Raw genomic sequence first — 21,312 nt, forward strand, 5'->3', positions numbered from 1 at the left:
CAATTAAAAACAGACTTTTTTCCTAAGTTTAAAAAATGTTCTATTTCGGTGAACAATTTCAGTAAGATTCTAAAGTCATACTTGACTCAGCTTCTAAACTGAAAGGTAATCGATTAATACGATATTAGGCAAGCAGTGACTCTAATGAATTTTGATAACCTAATGCACTAAGACTTAATGCCCGGGCTTCATCGGTTCATCCCGTTTCTTTTGATTTTGCTGTTTTGGCTTTGACCGTATTCACACCATTGCATTATTCAATGCATGAAAGATTTTAAAATCCATGCAGTTGAAAGTGAGTGAGGTAAGTCAGAAGTCAAGCGTGAAAATTGTGACTCATGTAAAACGAAAAACGTGATCACAAAGTGAAGCGAATTAAAGAATATAGCACAAGTCCTGACGCACAATTCAGAGAATATTCACTGACTATGCAAAAAACTAGACCTAGAACGGACTACGAGTTAACTGGGAGAACCAATTCCAAACAATCGATCAAAAAAATTAAAATAACATAGCCACCAGATTGCCACCGTTGACGCGCTTGATGCACATCAGGACTGAAACAGAAAAAAGAACAGACATTGACCAAAATTTCTTCTTTTTCAGTGTCAAAAAATGTTCTAATTCGGCGTGCAGTTCCGTATGGATTCTAAAACTATACCTAATTTAGCTTCTAAACTGAAAGCTAATAAGCTTAAAACCAATGTCAGCTCGCAAACACTCTAATGAACTTTGACAACCTAATTCTCAATGACAATGACCGGGCTTTATCGGTTTATCCCGTCTCTTTTGATTTTGCTCTTTTGACCTTGACTGTATTCACTTTCTTGCGTAATTCATCGAGTGAATGGATTTAAAAACCATACGGTTGAAACAATGAGTGAGGTAAGTGGGAAGTCAAACCTGAAAGTCGTGACTTATGTAAAACGAAAAACGTGATCAAAAGCTAAAACGAATTAAAAAAAGAAAGAGCACCTCAATAATAGCCGTTTGAGAGACTGACGGCGGCTATAAAAAGCAAAATAAATGTCAAAATGCCGCATGCGAACAAAAACCACAAACGAGAAATGAAAATTTGGTTCAAACAAAAAACTAGGCCTAGAATGAACTATGAATGGTTTGGGAAAACCATTTCAAAAAAAAATCCGATCTAAAAATCGAAAACAGTATAAATCAAAATGAAATGACCGCATGTGAACAAAAAACCACTAGCAAGAAAGCGAATTTTGTTCAAACACCGTTTTCTCACTTTATTTTCAAATTAGAGCAAAATTTCGCCGCAAAACCACTCGCCTTTTCGCTCCGCTTCCTGTTTCGGCGTGACCAAAATCATTCCTCCAATTTGACTTCAAAAATCATGAAAATGTGAACAGATATTTAAAAACAGACGGCGCCCCTATGCAATTCAAACACGTTGAATTGTAAAAAGGAGAGCTCCTAAATAATAGCCAGAGAGGCTGACGGTGGCTATTAAAAACTTTGAAAATCGGCTGATATGCTGAGTTTAAGATTATATTGATTGTAAAATATTTACCTTTGCGTTATTTTGTAAACCTTGACATTTACAAACGGTCATCCAGGATTATAGCGGACACAATCTGCTAATTGCTCACGTAAAAGCAGAATTTGAAAAACAAAGTACTCGCGACATTGCCGACAAAAAACGTTCCGTGCCTAGATTCACAATTATTTTATTGAAATTCCGTTGAGTATTATGGAAAAATGCAATTTCGGATTTTTAAAACCAACAATTCTGGTTTGCGAACGGAAAGATATCGTCTTTTGCAGTTCTATGACTGCAGCCAGCCATCTCAGAAATTTATAAAAACTTGCAGAGCTTAAAATTCAATTAAAAATTATCATTGTTAATTACATTATCACCTATCTAAACCAAACAAGTATCAAATTTCCTTGCAGTTTATAAACTAAGCTAAAAGCAACAACTACAGTCGCATACAATATGCAAAAATTTGCTATTAAAGATAATGCACCCGGTTATTTCTGATATATTTTAACGACTACATTTTTAATTTATGATCCAGGAATTATATCCTGTATTTGGCGTTTTGCGGCCTGGCTGAGTTTAGATGGGAACACAATGTCAAAATTGACAATCAAATCTCCTCTCTGATGTGGGGACTTCGAAATTGGCATTCCATGGCCACTGATTCTCCGCAAAGTTTTAGGTGATATTACCTCCTCCTCCAACTTTAATGTAAATCGACTGCCATCTATGGTTGGTATGAAAAACGTTCCTCCACATAGGGCCTGAAACAAATCATAAATGGACTTTTTTTTATTACACAAGCACGATGCTTCTGAAAGAACCTAAAGAAGCACAAAGAATTTAGTTTTGAAAATTTATATTTATTATGAAGAACTTTAATAGGTTTTATAAAGAGATCACATTGGTAAAAATTTGCTTGCTCAAAAGAATTATACTTTATAGAAGCCAGAAAACACGGATTGAGAATAATTAATAATTCCAATGACTTCATTTTTATTGGGTGTTCGATTTTTTGGACTGAAACCTAAAATTAGGCAAAAAGCTCGCAGTTTTTGTTGGAACTCGATTGTTGATCAACTTGAGGTATGTCAGCTTCTCATGTTTCATCTTCCTATGCATATCTCTTGTTACCTCGGAAACTAATACAACACGAGAAGGAATTGCATGCAAAACGAAAATTAGCTTCACAATTTTCCGTTTTCTTAATTTCAGTGAAAACTTTGCAGTTCTTTTGTATCCGTCTAAAAGGGTTACATGACAATTTACCCAATTCCATTTTACCCAATGCCATTTTACCCAACCTTCCATTTTACCCAATGCCATTTTACCCAATGCCATTTAAACCAACCTTCCATTTTACCCAATGCCATTTTACCCAATGCCATTTTACCCAATGCCATTTTACCCAATGCCACACTTTCACGACTTCTCGTGGTTTTCAATGATACCGAATAAAGCAAAAACAAACTTGAAAAAAAATAGAAACCTTCCAAAATTAATCAATATTTCCTTTCCAGATTGCTAAGTTCTTTTGCAGAAATGCTTTTGCCGTGAAATTAATTTCAGGCAGGGAAAAGTCGTTGACACATAATCCTAGAGAAAAAAAGTCAGTATGAATACTTCGATTACGTTTTCCGAAAAATTTAATCCATTCGCTGCATCATTTCTTAGCCCCACGATCTAGGAATATTTGCATTAAAGTAATATCATTGGAAACAAAACACAAAGTTTTTATTTTAAAGTCATGTTCTTTCAAGTAAAGTGCTCACGAAACTTTCCGGTTGATAATTTAATCATTTAATCCGGCTTTTTGTCAACCTTATGATTAATCTCTGTCCTTTCAAAATAATCCTTCAAGTAATTGTCTTGGATGAACTGTTATCTCTACCTGGTTTTTATTCCCCCAAAATAAACATTCCGTTGAATAAAGTTTTACCAGAAAAACAGCATCCAATCACGAAATAATCACTAAATTAAGCTTGAATTTTATTTTTTTCCAAAAAATTTACGCCTGATTTATGGCTCAGAGTCCAATATTTCTGAAAATAAGTTAATCAGAATTTAAACTTCAAATCCAACGCACTGAAAATGAGTAGCATAGAGGACAAAAAATAAGGTGTCGATTAAAAAACAAAAGTTAAAAATTTTCCGATAAAAAACCTACGCCATTTTTGGTTCTTTTAACCAGTTCAATACTTTATGCAAACTGTACTTAAACATAAACCAACTAACGTCAGACAAATTGCTCCCAAATAACAGGGGGGATTTAGTTCACAGGTGACTGTAGCCTAGAAAATTTTTCATGCACACAAATGTCCAACCATGGAGAGGTTCGAACCCACGACCTACAGTGTAATACTTAATCATTAACCTCTCGGCTATCAGGGCCTTGTGATAGTTTATCTTACAGTCGCTTTTGTTTCAGCAAGATTTAATTTTTGTATAAAGGTAATTGAGGTCACGTAAAAATCAAGGCGTTAAGACTGAAAACGGAAGAATGTTCTACAACAAAACGGCTAAACAGCACTCTTGCGCACAAAACACGTTTACAAAAATTACTTCAAGCTTCGTTGGAGAGCAATTAAAACCTTTGTTTTCAGTTGCGCTCAAGAACTCGGAAAGAATCAAGGATGTATAAAAGAGCTTCATAAGAATTGTTTTTCAAAATTTTTTCAAACAGTTTTTGACACTCCACTACGAACCCCACTTTCATTCCTTTACACAGCCAAATTAAATGGTTGAATCGCAATTAGATTCTAGACGACCAAAAGGCTCCGGGCGTTAGCTGTTAATCCTGTTTTGAGGACGAAAAGTCAAAAGGATCAGACGAAAAATTGCATGTAAGACCACAGATAATTATTACAAACTTTTTTTGAGCAATTAATAAAGTTTGGAAAACTAATTTTTTTCCTTCATACTGTCTCCCCACCCACCACCACCGGTCCTTTTCAATTTTCATGCTTTTCAATTTTGAAGTGCTCCCTCCTTTTCAAATTGCACACAATAATATTTTAATGTTTATCAAAATAGACTAGAGCTACAAAATTATTATTTCTTTCCTCTAGGATGCTCGAAAAAAGTGAAAAGCCAGTCTCACATATATTCCATATTCAAAAGGCTGCAATAATACATTCCTATCTAATATTTAACAACGTGCACATATGGAACTTGAAAGTCGGGGGGGGGGGGGGGGGTCAGTACACTTCGAAAGCTTTCGGTTCATTTAAAGGATCATCTCTTTTTTTCACTTTTATAACAGTATATGTTGGTTAATTTAGTCTCTTGGGAGGCATTCGACAGAAACCAGATGTTTAATCTTAAGGGCTTGCGAACTTAAATATTTCTTCGCAGGGTTAGTCAATAGTTCTGAATCAAGTATCAACTTACATCTCTCAAAGGCAACTTGTGGGTGTAAACCAAATCGTTTCCATCTCTCTTAAACACTGGATGAGTTTTTTCGCTGATTTTGAAAATGATGTCACCGGCAGCATGCTGTTCGTCTTCATCACCATCACCTTGGAAGGTTACTTTAGTTCCGGCTTTCCATCCTGGCTTCACATTGATTTCAAGAACTTTGCTTTCACTTCGGCGAATTCCTTCTCTTAATCTTTGTCTCGTAATTTTCATCTTTTTCTGACAGCCCGAATAGATCTCTTCCAGGGACAATTTGAGATCATATTCCACGGGTTCTTTTCTTCTTCTCTTCAGCGATTGGCCTAAAATAATTAGCGTTGTTGACCTCTGAGTGCTATATTACATAAGCTATGTTACATTACATAATATTTGATGGATCTCTTCTGTTTCGCAAACCTCCCAATGCTTAGTGGGCACATCTTTTACACGTGCTTTTTACATAACAACGTGCTACATAACGAAAAACTGCAATTGGGGGCAATAAAAAACACTGGGGGCTGAAACAGAATTAGACCCCAAATGTTCTTTTCGTAAGTGTGCTATCACTTCTCATCGAAAACAGACAGCCAGACTAAAATCTTAAACTAATCTGAAGGCTATAATAAATCAAGTTTTTAATCTTGATGCAGATTATTGCGAACATTTGATTTTCAAAATGATGGCTGTTTTATGTCACCTTTCTCCGCTTTTGAGCTATAATAGGAAAGAGTTCAAAATTTCCCTGACTACTTCAGGATGTGCCCAAAATTTCAAGTTTTTTTCAATAATCTTACCATGTTGTACTCCATTATTCATCGTGAAAAACGAGTTGCCGCCCATTCCAAAACTTTGTCCGAAAGGATGATGCTCGAACATGGTTCTGTTGTTGGCAGCTGATGTTGTGAAGTCCATATCTTCAAAAAGACCATCCGAAAAGATGTTGAAGTTTGGCCCAAACACTCCATTGAAAAGCTCATGTGGGTCGATATTTGAGTAACTGTAGGCCGTATCTGTAGAACGAACTCATCATTAATTTCAGTTTATTTTTCCAAATTCAAAGTTGTTTCATGGTGGGCAAATTCACTGTGTAACAATTTGGATTACAATAAGTAAGGAAAAAATTTGATAATTAAAGAATTAATTCAGTTATAGACAGAACCTTAGCGGTGACGTCTCAACAAATAGACGAACCAAAACAACTTTCAACGAATCTGATTGTTTGAGAAACTTAAAACTAGCTGGCAGATTGCCATAAGACAAACTAAAAGAATTTTCAACGAATCTGATTGTTTAAAAAATTTGAAAACATAGCTGGCAGATAGCTACAAAATGGCCGCAATAGCTTCGTAGATCTGCAGTTTTGAAAAGAAGAAACAGACCAAAAATAAACTTCTTTAATGCTGAGATGTTTTCGATTTAAAATTTGTTTAATCAACACCTGTTGCAATAATAGCAGTTAAACTGCCAGTGTAATAAATTTTAATGCCCGATCGACGGGCATTAAAATTTTAATGCCCGATTGGAGAAACACTGCAGCATTTGACTACGAGTTCATCTTCTAAACAGTGGCGATAAAAGAGTGGTGATAAACTAGTCTAATGATGGAAACAGTTTGAAAATATTGTAGTCCAAAAAACTTGTGGTGTGTGTTGTGTGTGCGTGGTGAGTGTGTGGTGTAGGTGGTGTGTGTGCATGTGTGTGGTGTGGGTGGGTGGTGGTAAGTGTGTGGTGTGTGTGTGAGTGGAGTGTGTGTGTGCGTTTGTGTGTATTTGGGTGTGTGTGTGTGTGTGTCTGTGTGGATTTACGTGTGCGCGTGCATGCACGTAGTAGTAGTAAAAGAATTAAAATCCAACAAGAGGAATACATAGTAAAAGAAAGACATGACAGTACAAATTAACAAAGCAAAGTAGCAAATTAAGATCTGCAGTCCACACAGCGACATTTAAGAAAATATGTACATGGCCGATAGTAGTTAAAAGAAACTGTTTTGGCTATGAGAAAATTATCTAAAATCTTACAAAAAATTTAGAAAGATGACGTAAAGTCAATGACGTTGATAGAAATTAAGTAATTGGCGGCGTGGATAGTTCGGCTAAGAAAACAGTTGTCAGTTTTGAACTTTTTGTTCAACGGTTGTTCAAAAAAGGTTTTGACCGATCCTCGGGAGCTGAGTGTCGTTCTATTGACATGTAGCTTGATGTCACTCTCCATTGTTCCATGCCAAGTTTTCCACAGTAGAATAAGGTCAGCTCGCGCATTTTGATAGCAAATTGGATACAAATTTAGTTTTGTAAGTGTCTCGTTGTAATCATCAGACCTAATAACCCAGCGCAACACTTTGCGCTGAAACTTTTCTAACACTTTCAAAATACCAGTTGTAACACACCAAGCTTGGGAGCAGTAAAGTAAGACAGATAAAATCATCGTTTGGTACATTTTCTTGCGGAGAATAGAAACTTGAAACGGTATGCTTTTCAAAAAATTAAAAATTTTATTACATTTCGCAAGTTTTGTCTTAACATGTGTTGTCCAACAGAGATCTGCAGTAACTAGCATTCCCAAATCCATAATCTCTCTAGTGAAAAGAATTTCCGCTTCTAGAAATAAGCGAGACTGGCTGCATTTAAAGTTCATCGCTTTACACTTCTGGATGAAATTCCAGTTGATTTTTGATTGACCATTCATAAATACCATTGATGTCACATTGCAGACCGTCGAAACAATCAACGCATAGCAGCTTTAGGTCGTCGGCATACAAGTAAAAATGGGAGTTTTGCACATAGTCAACAAGATCGTTCATGTACAAGATAAACAGAAGTGGTCCAAGGACACTTCCTTGTGGGACACCAGATGTTACAACGGAGGACCGAGAAAAACAAGATCCTATACGGACAATTTGGTGTCCATCTTCGAGGTAATCCGAAAAAAGATGAAGAAAAGCTTCGTCAAACCCAAATGCTGCCAGTTTTGTTAGTAATCTATGATGCGGAAAGGAATCAAAAGCCTTTCTGATATCAAAATAGACGCTAGCACAAGGGAATTTTTGTCAAGATTGTTGTAAAGAACATCAAATTATGAAATAAGTTGAGTAGTTGTGCTGCGTCTCTTCATAAAACCGTGCTGAGCTTTTGTGATTAGTGGCCTAACCAGTGGATACAAAAAATTGAATAACAGTTTTTCAATAACAATAGAAAGCTTTGGAAGCAAGCTCATCGGACGATAGTTTTTAACGTCATTTGTTGTGTGTGTGTGTGTGTGTGTGTGTGTGTGTGTGTGTGTGTGTGTGTGCGTGTGTATGTGTGTGTGGGAGGGGGAGGGTCGCATGAGGACAAAACGAAGAACAGATCCGAAGAAATATCACTTACCGTTGAAAATGTAATTGTCCACAAAAATGTGAAAAACCAATAAAACTGTTCAATTTTGAAATGATCGCAACAGGTGTTGATTTAAAAAAATACCACACAGTTGTTATCGCCCTCGAAGTTATCATAACACCTCGGCTTCGCCTCGTAGTTTGATAACTTCTCGGTCACGATAACAACCGTGTGGTAATATTCATTATATCATTGCTGCTTCTATAAGCTGCTCTTAAATAACATTCAATTAGAGAAACACATTAACTTGACCTTATCTCCCTGAAGTAAAGTAAACAAACGTCAATTTAAGAGTGAGGAAGTCATTTTTGAGAGTGATGTAAGTCACTCGTGACCAATCACTCTATCACGCCAATAAACAGAAATTCGCTCCTCTAAGAGTGAAAAAGGACATGCGCACAATTCAGTTGAAATTGCATGAAACTGCGACGTAATACGGTCGTAAAAATCTTGACGAAATAAAACCAAGAGAAGGCCAATAATAGCCCCAGCTATCGCTTTGCGGCTTTTAAACACTAGATTTTTGCGTTCAATTAGCCTGAATTTAACAGCCTAATTCCAGAATATATTTCACCGCGTGTAGCCATGCCTGGCGGGCCATGGCCATGCCTCAGCAGACCGTGGGACTGATGAGTTTATCACAACCGAACGTGGTACGTGGACGCCTGTAAAGCCGAACGAGCGCAGAGCAGAATGCCATAAAATAAGATTAAAGCCGAACATATCCAGTATTTTGATTGGTTTACACATTACTTTACTGTCAATTTTTGTGAAAAAAAAAACAAAACAGCGTAACGAACTAATAGCGTAAAACTAATAGAAAGTTTCATTAAAACTAATAGAAAGTTTCATAAAACTAATAGAAAGTTTCATTAAAACTAATAGAAAGTTTCATCTAGGAGAGAAAACAAAGTTCTGATTAATAACGTAAATTCTGATGAGATTACTCTATAACGTGGTGTGCCTCAGGGGACAGTGCTTGGTCCTCTATTGTTTAATATTTATATTAACGATCTGCGAGATCAAATTGATAAAAACTGCGAGGTGGTACAGTATGCAGATGATACATTACTCCTTGCTTCCGCTCCTATACAACGAGAGTGCAAAACAATTATAGAAAAAATGTAATTTTGCTGACCAAGTATTTCACAAGTCTAAAACTACAATTGAATCCATCAAAAACTGAATTCATACTATTCAGCCGCAACAGAAATTTCAGCGAATCTGAATCAATAAACTAAATCTAAATCGGGACCGAAATTATTACAGAGTCCAAAAGCGTCAAGTATCTTGGGGTACATATTGACAAAAATCTGTTTCCAAGACGAAGTGAAGCATCTTTTAAAGAAAATGGCGGGCGGAATTAAAACAATTTATACACTCCGTAATCGGATACCAACGTTTCTAATGAAAACGGTTCTGAACGCATTTGTTATCAGCCATCTACACTATTCATTACTGTTAATTCAATCAATAGACAAAAATTTGCTTATATCGCTTGAAAAGCAACTAAATTGGGACATTCGTGCTTGTTACTCTAGAAATAGAATGGACTCAACAAAACATCTCAAGATAAAGCATTCTATTCTCCCTGTTGAATATTTAATGGTTCTTTTCAATTTGAATCAAAGTGGTTCTTTTCAATTTGAATCAAATTGAAAAGAACCACTTATATGTGGAAACCGAGAAATTGTCTTTTACCCGCGTTTAATCCTTTATATGTCACAACCTTGCCCACTTGGTGCATCAGACAAAACCTTAGAAGATGTGACATATTTTTTGACTCTATATGTCACACTCAAAAATTAGATTGTTCAATTATAAAAACTGCATCAAAGGATTGGAATTCACTTCCTAAAGAATTAAGGGGTTTGGAAAAGAAAAAAACTTTCCCAAAAGAATTGAAAAAGTTTTATATTAAATCTTTTTTTGATAATAAACAATATACAACTTATGGGTCGGTTAGTTGGAAATCTATCAGATTTTAAAAAGTTTACTAAACCATGACTCAAGAATCAACACTAACTGGTCGAGCTAAGAATTAATTAAATTTAATTTAATTACACTTATGTACTAAAATAAATAACCACAATCCAGGCAGTATTATAACAATTGTTAAACCCTGTTACTTGTTATGACTGTTATGGTTAATAAAGTGGTGTTCTTTTTTTTCTATCCGTGATCGCAAACCCGTCAGGGAAGGGGGGTGGCGAACACGAAGCTCATGGAGCGCAACCCGACCACACACCATAGAATATCAAGCGAGCAATTAATTCGCCATTTCTTATATTTGCTGTAATGTAATTTAAGAGGATCAGATTATTTTGGGCATAAGCATTAATATGCATAAGAATAAATATAAGCATTCGGCTCTCATTCCCATTTTTTCTCATTCGGCTCTGCGACCGTTCGGCGCTAATTCCTAGCTCCCCAAACGTGCGAATAGTTTTCCCCAAAATACATCTTTCTCTTTCGATTTAACGCGACTTCTGAGATAATTAATTTTACGGTATTGCTAGTCGAAAAACGATTCCATAATCAGTAACAACAACATTTGTAAGAAGTCTTGTTTCGTAGTATGTTAAAATTTGGGATGGCGGAATTGCCAATGTTAGTCTGTCATTTGCTTTTGTCTGGTGAGTTGCAACTGATTCCAATATTTTGTTTAGAACACCTTTTGGAACAAGTGTCATAGGCACAAGTTTATCGATCATTGTCATGACTGAATCCAAAATTGTCAATCTATAGGCATATGTTGCTATTCTGTAGCTTTTTATTTCACCGTTGAGTGCTAAGAGTGTACTTGCCAGATTGATTTGTAATTTAAGTTTTTGATCACGTGAATAAAAGTATTGAGTACAAGCCATAAGCTTACGAGAATTTGATTGAATTACCTTGATGGCATCGTTCAAGGCTTGAGCATGCTTTTCCTGTGTGTTTATTATTTGTTTTTCCGTTGATTTGATGTCTTTTAACTGCGATGCGACAATGAAGAATTTATCCTCAATATCGCTTTTCACTTCCATCCATTGGTAATCATTTTGTTCGATCTTTTCTAAGGCGTAATCGATATCGTCTCGATTACGACTGCTGCAACCCAGTCACTTTACAACCCAGTCATTTTCTACGTAATCAGTGAAATTTCTACGTAATCAAAATCTGCATTTTCTACGTAATCAAAAGCTGCATTTCTGCCTCCGATACCACCAATACTGGTCGGGCCATTACTTTTTGTGTTCCAAAAATTATCAGCATGGAGTTTTGATACTTCTTGTATTTAGTGCACAAATAACCACTTAGAAACTGTAATCCAATGGAAAACAGAAAAGAAATAAATCCAATCAAAATCGTTATAGTCGAAATGTGTGGCATCTCATTAAGATGCCATATAAACGAGATTAAGATGCTTTCCATATAAACGAGATTCTCGTCCACGCTAAATATTAGTTCAAATCATAATTTTGACTAAATGAGAATGCATAGGGCAAAAAACATTTTGTGCATGACAAAACGAAATTTGCAAAACCTCCACAAGAGGGATACTTATGGTTAGGGCAAATTCGGAATAACCCTAAAAATACAAGAACATGGACAAAATCGAAAAATCCGGAATAGGAATGTTTTTAAGTTAATTGAGAACAGAGTTTTCACTGTTTTAGTGTTTTAGCGAGTATGAATTTTATAGATTTACCGAGATGGTGCATATTTTGGCTGCAAGTTCGCTTCATCACGCCGTAAGTAGTCTCCCATATTCAAGCAAGAAACAGTTTTTAGGGAAAGTAACATCAGTTCCCGGATTCTCCTTCAACAGAAATTCCAGAAATTGGTTCAAGAACGCGAGAAATCTCCTTCAGAAGGGTCATCTGAGCAAGAGGAAGGACTTGGTAGTGTGGCACGACCTGATAAACAACACAATTTCACGTCACAAGTCAAACAACTACCAACCCTGCAGCGTGCCGGAGTTGACATCGTTTCTTAGAACGAACAAAGACCGCTTCTGTGCTATTGTGTACTGTCGACGTATAGGCACAGAGGATATTTTTCAGGAGCTGCTGAAGTCCGAGGTACTGGTGCTAAGCGTAACCAAGCACCTGATTTCGAAGAGAAAAAGGAAGACGCAGCCAGGAAAGTATTCTCAGCTGCATCAGGAAGCTGGGCTGGAGATTAAGACCTTGGAGACAGTATTACGCCATCAATACAATTTAAGAGGGCTGCTCAAGAAAGGAAAAGGCAAGAACTTGGGCAAAAGGCAGAGGAAAGTGAGAGCCAAGGCAAGGAAGGTGCAACAGACACAGACTGAGGAGGAGCTCCTGAACAATCGGGCTTCATTGCCCCCTGTCCTTGAGCTTCTTTGAGGTATGTGGTTGCTGCTACCGAAGACGTGGCTCAGGTATATTTTGAAAAAATCAAACTGTTTCAAACTTTATCTTGATTACTTGAAATCTTTAAATAAGGTCACTAGCTGCAATTACCGAATTGAATTTCTAAAACAATGCCTTAACAATGATATAATTCCGGATTTTTTTAGGTTTCGCGCTCCTAAAAATGAAATTTTTTCTGAACAAGCGGTGCACAGTTTTCAATTAAAGCTCCTAAAACAAGAAATAAACCGTGCGGAGAAAGGCCGTAAAGTGTTCAGGGAAAAACTTGAGACAGATAGGAGTAGTTTTAGGGAGAAGGTGAGACCAGAACTGATGCCATCCGTTGTTAGCTGCATTAAGCGTGAAATGAGGGGTCACTCCGCAATGGTTCAGAACAGACTTAATGGAAAACTTGATAAACTGTCAGAGAGACAGGATAGACCACTGCGGAATGGCTCCCACAGTAATGTTGTGATAATGGATGGCCCGGAACTTCCAAAGTTTGTACTTGACATCCTATCGTTGGGACCTAAACACCCAGTGAGAGACAAGTTTAATGAGGTGCACTTTCTCGCAGATGTAGACAAACTTGTACGTGAGTTACGCGAGAATAACACTGAGGGTGAGAAACTTTGTGAAATTGAGGCGTCCGCAAAATGGTATGCAAAAAATGTACGTGAAACCCCATTGGATAGAGGGGTCAAAAAAGTGCATGATTACCTAAAAGCCAATGATTTGCTGGCGGTACCATTTGACAAAGGTTGCGGTTTCTGTGTGATGAAGAAGTCAACGTACAGGGAAAAACTTGATGAGGTACTGAGCTCAGATCAATTTCAAAAAATCGAAGTAGCTAAAGATGAAATTGTGATCAAAAATGAAAAACAGATCAATAACAGCCTGCAAAATTTAATGAAGCAAGGGAAAATTAGTGACAAAATTTATCAAAGACTCAGGTCAACAGGTTCACAACCAGCGAGGCTTTATGGCCTGGCAAAGGTACATAAAAAAGATACACCTCTCCGACCTGTTCTTTCAATACCGGGTAGCAGCTACGAAAACTTGAACAGATTTTTGACACCATTTTTCCAGAAACTACCGGGCGCAAACATTGAAACCAACACGCAAGATGCTAGAAAAGCCTTAGAGTCTCTCACTCTTGAAGATGACGAGCAGATAGTATCTCTTGACGTAAAAAGTTTGTACACCAACGTTCCAGTTGGAGAGGCTATAGAAATTGCTCTAAGAGATCTCTATTCAAGCAACCTAGCTCCAGATATCCCAAGGTCCGCCATGAAAAGTTTGCTAAAGCTTGCGGTGACGAATGTTCATTTCAAATGTAATGGGATCTGGTATGTACAATCAGAGGGACTGGCTATGGGTGCATCACTGGCTGTAATACTAGCAAATGTGTGGATGAAATCGTTTGAGGCATCACTTCAAAAACCAGAGCTCAGTAAAAACTTTTCCAGATGCGACCAAAACGGGAATTGCAAAGACTGTAACCGGAGAGTGACCTACCGAGGAAAAGGAGTGGAATGTGAGTCATGCAAAAACTGGTTTCATGCAAGATGCCAAAAAATATCGAATGAGGAATACGCCAACATGCAGGATGTGGTTTGGATTTGTACTTATTGCAGCAACCAACAGACAGTGGGACACGATAAGGAGATGAAATTGTTTAAAAGGTATGTGGATGATATTATCTGCACGGTTCGTGGTGACCCGGATGAGTATTTAAAATTTGCAAATTCATTACACAACAACCTGCAATTTACCTTAGAAAAAGTGAACATGGATGGGGGTTTGGCTTTTCTTGACATTAACGTAAATGTGAGCAGCAAAAATAATATCACCTGTCATTGGTATCAAAAACCAACTGACACTGGAATAATACTGAATTTTCGCAGCTGTGCACCGCTTCAACATAAGAAAAATGTGATTCAAGGGACGGATCACAGGGTTTTTAATGCAACCTCTAATTGGTTGGCCTTCGATCAGGCTCTTGAAAAAAACAAATCTTGCTGGACCAAAAATCAATATCCAGAGGAATGGTCTTCAAAAATTGTGAATCAGACTCTAGAAAAAATAATAAGTGGCGGTAAAGACCAATTAAGAACAACACCAAAAGAGCATCAAAAAAGCAAGACTAAGTCTAATGATAAGCCAACTATTTTTCTACAATACAGAGGCAACCTCACTCAAAACTTCGCAAGCAAATTGAAGAAACTATGCGAATTGCAAGTAGTTTTTACAACGCGAAAAATAAGATCGTGCCTCCCCACCCTGAAATCATCCTTTGATAGAGATCTGAAATCCCACGTGGTATATGAAATTAAATGTAATGGATGCGGATCCATCTATGTTGGGCAAACAAGCCGGCATGTTACCACAAGGATAACAGAACATCAAAAGAAGGATTCACAGGTGGGTCAACATCTAGTTGAATGTCGTGGCGCCACGAATGACATTGAATGGAGAATTCTGGACGCCTGTCGGTCAGTAGAAAAACTAATGATCATCGAAGCTATATATATCAGCAAGCTGAAGCCGGCACTAAACACACGCGACGAATATAGGGGGAGGGAACTCACGCTAAAATATTAGTTCAAATCATAATTTTGACTAAATGAGAATGCATAGGGCAAAAAACATTTTGTGCATGACAAAACGAAATTTGCAAAACCTCCACAAGAGGGATACTTATGGTTAGGGCAAATTCGGAATAACCCTAAAAATACAAGAACATGGACAAAATCGAAAAATCCGGAATAGGAATGTTTTTAAGTTAATTGAGAACAGATGTAAATATGTGTTGTAAATAGGCTAAATATTGTATATAAGGAAAAATTTTCGATTGAATTTTTTAGAATGTTTCCTAGAATTGTTTTAATTGTCATCTCAGACAAATGTAAATACATATTCATTTTATCTTTTAACAATTTGTAAAACAGTTTTAACCTGACGATGAACGTAAAGTTCGAAAACGTTTGTTTTAAGTATTGGAAGTAATTTTAATTTGACAAATTGGTTTCTTTTACTTATGTACTAAAATAAATAACCACACTCCAGGCAGTATTATAACAATTGTTAAACCCTGTTACTTGTTATGACTGTTATGGTTAATAAAGTGGTGTTCTTTTTTTTCTATCCGTGATCGCAAACCCGTCAGGGAAGGGGGGTGGCGAACACGAAGCTCATGGAGCGCAACCCGACCACACACCATAGATAATCAAGCGAGCAATTAATTCGCCATTTCTTATATTTGCTGTAATGTAATTTAAGAGGATCAGATTATTTTGGCAATCAAATATAAGCATTCGGCTCTCATTCCCATTTTTCTCATTCGGCTCTGCGACCGTTCGGCGCTAATTCCTAGCTCCCCAAACGTGCGAATAGTTTTCCCCAAAATACATCTTTCTCTTTCGATTTAACGCGACTTCTGAGATAATTAATTTTAACATGGAGTATTTTGAAACATGGAGAATTTGTTGAGTGAGCAATCAGTAAAATTTTCTCAATTGTTGGCCAGAAATAAAATTTCGCATGTTGGTATGTCGGTCATTTTCACTAGTGTCAACCTTCACGTAGCTTACTCACGCCCTGGTGCCACTCCTATTCTCTCTCATTTCAAATATATTGCTGTCCTCTTATTGCTCGTTATCACAGCTTTTAATATACCAACAATGCAACGCAACCATAATTAATTTTAATATCTTCAAGTCCGGTAACTGACATACATGATCTTTCAGAATACTTACGTGCATTTCCGAAATGTGTAGAAGGTCCTCCTGATTCACCAGCTTTCAGGCCTTCTTCTCCATATTTGTCGTACAACGCTTTCTTTTCCTTGTCGGAAAGTGTAGCGTAAGCTTCAGCAACCTCTTTAAATTTTTCCTCGTTCTTCGCTTTCGTTGTTTCGTCTTTCGCCTTATCGGGATGATATTTCATTGCAAGCTTCTTGTAGGCTTTCTTGATGTCTTCAGCTGTTGCTGATCTCTCAACGCCCAAAATTTTATAGAAATCTCGACCCATTGCTACCATCTGGAAGGTTTTTTTTATTGGCTTCACTAATTTGAAAAATAATACGATTCTACAATCTCAATAGAACCTGCCTCTTTTAATGAGATAAAACTTTATTATAATTGTAATTGTTATGTAATTCAAACAATTAGTTATACTTTGTAAGCTTTGCGTTTCTCTGACAGGCTTCTAGCCAGTTCTAGAAAATTCTTTTCATGTTAAATATATTTGAACATGCTATTTCGAATTTTTAAAAAATCAATGTGAGCAGAAATTTTCATATCCCAGTTACCGGGAAAATCAAATCAAATTATTAAAGAACATGAGCTTATAGAACTTCTGTAAAGCTGTAAAGCTGTAAAACTTCTATAAACTCTTAGACAGTTAAATTTAATGCTCATTTCTGAATCTGTAAATAATTTGGACAATTTGTCAGTGTGATCTGATGTTTAATTCAATCTTCTTCTTCTTCTTAAAGAACATGAGCTTTGTAAATACCTAAAGAAAAAACACTTAATAACCCGATAACAAGAAACATAAAGACATCCTGTACCACATACATTCTCTTCCTCCCAAAGGCCGTGCCAAGGCGAATATCCTGAAGTCGTATGAAGCTGATCTGGAGTCATATAATATTCACACGTGGACGACGAGATCTTTGGCAAAGAGGCTGTGAATACGGCCCTCGTTGCAGATTTGATTTGATTGATGATATCCAGTTACTTGATAACCTTTTTTATAAAGCAACTGTAGACTGTCAAAATGACAGCGGAATCTGGACTGATATTCGCGTGTACACTCTTGAAATGAAAGCACATACGGAAATGTTAGATTTCACGTGCTGTTTCTGTGCAGCCAAAGAATTGAAGAAGCAAATAGAAAGTTACGTGAAGGCCTCGGAAAAATTTGAAATAACTCATTCACTTGATAAGATAAAAGGAACAAACCAGTAAAGCTCTAATGCAGTCCCATCAAAGCTGAGCTCCGCCGAAATTGAACCAAGAACAGTTTGAACAGAAAAAAAACTCAAAGAACCTGGTTCTCAGTGAGAACACTGAAGCATCGTCTGACAATCGTCGTTTCCGAAAATGCAGAAACCCTGAAAGTAAACATGAAATTTGAATGCGTTAAAGAATTGGCAAACAAAAAACAGAAGGCAAACAGCTGCTTCGAATGAAGTGCGAGACAGAAAAAATGAAACGGGATCTAAAGAAAAATCTAAAGAAAACGAAAGGCTTAATAGAAAATGAACGATTCAAGTATGTTTTTTTACAACCTGATCTAACAAAAGCCGAACGAGAAAGTAGAAACAAAAATGGTGGTAGAATTTAAAGGGAAAAGCCTGCTGAATCCTTCCAACAAGTGCAAAATTAAAGGCAAACAAATCGTTGAAAACAGTGGATCATGAGAGCATATGTTCATGGAACGTGGAAGGTGCTGAAGGAACATTATCTAAATGCACAAGTGACTCAATGGCATACGATATCTTACAATTAAGAGAAATATTCATTGTAAATTCAGTCGAAATACCTGGTTTCACATGCTTCTGCACAAAGGCAATAAAAAGTGCGAAGGGGCGGCCACAAGGCGGCTTAGCAGCTGCACTGAGCAAACAATTGATAGTTAAATGCAATTTTATTCATGAAAACAATAATCTATTAGAACTGCAGATCAAAGAAATCAGCTTAATTATAATTGTAGCATATATCCCACCAAACAACGATTTAGAGACAAAAAATCAAGCACTTACCGAAACTTTTCAATGCTGCCAAGGCAAAGCACGTATGATCCTGGGCGGCGACTACAATTGCAGACTCGAGTCAACGGACGGAAAGAGGCAACTCTTTTCCGTTTGTGCCCCCCCCAGTACGTTATGCTCCCCCCAGTTACAGAGCACGTGTCATTACATAGTAAATCATTATGTAAATATATTGCACGTGCATCTGGGGGTTGCAAATAATATGCACCCACTAAGCTGGGGGGGGGGGGGCACAAACGGAAAAGATCCATAAATTCTTATCCCCCCGAGCTCGTGCAACATTTTTCTCGGATTTTTTAATTGGATTTTCTTTATCGCTAGCTCGTGCAGTAATTTTACATCATTATTTGCCATGTAATGGCACGTGCTCTATAACTGGGGTTGCATTACGTTCTTGGGGGATAAAGAATTCGGATCTATTCTGTTTCGCCCCCCCCATTCCCCCAGCTGAGTAAGTATACATTTTTTATGAACCCCCAGGCGCACGTGTTATTTACATAGTAACGTGCTATATAACAACAAATAATTTGCAAACGGGGGTCATAAAGGAACGGGGGGGGGGCGAAAGAGAATAGATCCGATTTTTTTTTCGTAATCAAGAAGCTCCTAGAACACTTTAACGAAATAAAGATCACCAATTCATTATGCAATAAGAACAGTTCTCTTTTGAACCATTTTGGTGATATTGGCAGAGTTGTTGCCGATTCTTGAATAACCTTTGAGAATTGGTCATACGATGTATCCATTGTGCTGCTATCATGAAGATTTTGAACACTTTTCATTGTTTCGGTCAATTGTTCAACATCAACTTTACGTATCTGCTTCTCTCTGCTTTCAGCTATATCTTGTCTGCCTTGTACTTCAGAGCAGCGAAAAACCTGTTTGTGTTTTGTTAAGAATATTCTTAACAAAACACCAACCGGTTTTTTGCTGCTTTAACCTACAAGGCAGACAAGATTTAGCTGAAAACAGAGAGAAGAAATCGCGTAAATTTGACGTTCAACAATTGACCGAAACAATGAAAAGTTTTCAAAATCTTAATGATAGCAACACAATGGGCACATCGTCTGACGAATTCTCCAAAATTATTCATGAACCGACAACAGCTGTGCCTGAAAAAATATAAACAAAATGGTTCAGAAGAGTACTGTTTCTATTGCATAAGCTGTTGAAATGTGGATACACACAAAGACATGAAGCAGATTCTAAATAAATTAAAATGAAAAGAGGCTCTAAGGAAGTTTAAAGAAAACACAAAAATGATGCATGAAAAACATCGGGAAAGTTTTCTAGTCAGAAAACCGGAGTCGGAAAGCAGCGATTTTTGGAAAATTCTGCAAGCAAAGTAAATATTAACAAAAGCTATCACGAATTACAAATCCAACATGGCAATCATTTTTCCAAGGTCAATTTACAGCTGAGAGTGAATCATCAGATAAACTTTTAGACGAGCAAACCTTAGGAAACCACGATTACTTGTTTTTTCAAACTGGAAACTTACCGAACATCTGAATGCTCCAATAACTCTGGACGAAATTGCTGAGGAAGCTTTAAATTGAAAACTGGTAAGGCAGGGGGACCAGATGGAATAACTAACTCCTGTATTAAATTAGGTCTTCAGAAAATTCAAAGACACGTATTCTATTTATTCAACCTCTGCTTTGTGGAGCATAATGGGTCCCCAAATCCGGAAGGTATCATATATTAAACATCCTTATAAAGGCAAAGAGGGCAAATCTGGACCAAGTTCCTGCCGAGGCATTAGCTTTTTATGCTGCATGTGCAAGTTGCTCACGGGTATCATTTACCAGCGCTGGCAAACAAGGCTCGAAATTGAGTTTTACCACCAAGCCAATATGTTTTCAGACGTAAATTGTCAACAATCGAGGCAGGTTCGCACTTGGAGAAAAAGTCAAGCAGAACATCAGCTGCAATGGCAAATTCTAGGCCTGCTTCATTGACTAGGGAGAAGCATTCGACTTCGTAACTAGGAACCTGCTGCTTACAAATCTGATAAAACTGGGGCTCCAAGGGAAATTGCTGCACACAATAGAATCAGTGCTAAAATGTTATTTCCAGCAGATCCATGATGGAGAATTCCTGTCAACTGAGATTGAACAGAAAACAGGAATAGGCCAATGCAACAATCTCTGACCACTTACAATTAGTTTACCTTTAGCTGATTTAAACTTTGAGTTGAATAGAAAAGGCCAGATGTTATATTTTGCGCTAAAGACAAAGTACTTGGGAGTCATAGCCAACGCCAACTGCAACAAAGTTGGAATAATCTGAACACGACCTGTCTCAGGAACTATTTGAAAATCAATGTGAACAAGACAAAATGCGTAAAATTCAGAAGAGCGTTTAGCAGTTGATGAAAAATTCTATATATTAAAAAGAGAAGTTGAATTTACTGACACTTTCTGTTACCTGGATGTAAGTTTTGCAAGCACTTTATCACCAACCATCATTTGAAGCATCTAATGTATAAAACTTATCAGCCAGTGGCTTCAATAAACCAAAAACCAAATCTGCAAAAAGTCAAATTCAACTCTGCTGAAAAACTTTTCAATTTAATTGCTTTTCCAGCCTCAACCTACAGACTAGAGACGTACGTCGATGAAAATTTTGAATGTGAAATAAAACAGCATTATCAAAAAAACAGAAGCCGTTTTGGAAAAATTGGTGCTGGGTGAGCAAGTACACCTCAATCACAACGCTATGAAATAAGTAGATATGCACGGATTAAAAGACTGACCGCCAAAAAACACCGCAGAATAATTGCCAAACTCTATTCCAATTGGTTGCACAAACAATTTAGAGGTATAAAAGGTTGTTACCATGGGAGGAAAACCTATGTGTGTGTACATTTTGCGAAAGAACATTTTTTCCAACCAA

At 37.1% G+C, this 21,312-nt stretch overlaps 2 protein-coding genes across 2 annotated transcripts in view; both read right to left on the reverse strand.

Annotated features, from left to right (window-relative positions):
* Window positions 1-21,312, reverse strand: part of LOC142345634 (PSME3-interacting protein-like) — a 305,369-nt gene that overhangs the window by 202,833 nt on the left and 81,224 nt on the right. The window lies entirely within an intron of this gene.
* LOC142345632 (dnaJ protein homolog 1-like) lies at window positions 1,830-16,857 on the reverse strand. Its single transcript, XM_075397789.1, has 4 exons — window positions 16,394-16,857; window positions 5,695-5,910; window positions 4,895-5,223; window positions 1,830-2,268 (listed from the first exon to the last, which is right to left on the reverse strand). Exons 1-4 carry the CDS (start codon window positions 16,674-16,676, stop codon window positions 2,032-2,034), a joined length of 1,065 nt encoding a protein of 354 aa, XP_075253904.1. The 5' UTR covers window positions 16,677-16,857; the 3' UTR covers window positions 1,830-2,031.

The sequence above is a fragment of the Convolutriloba macropyga genome, chromosome 9, assembly GCF_964194025.1.
Source record: "Convolutriloba macropyga chromosome 9, txConMacr16.3, whole genome shotgun sequence".
Lineage (NCBI taxonomy): Eukaryota > Metazoa > Xenacoelomorpha > Acoela > Convolutidae > Convolutriloba > Convolutriloba macropyga.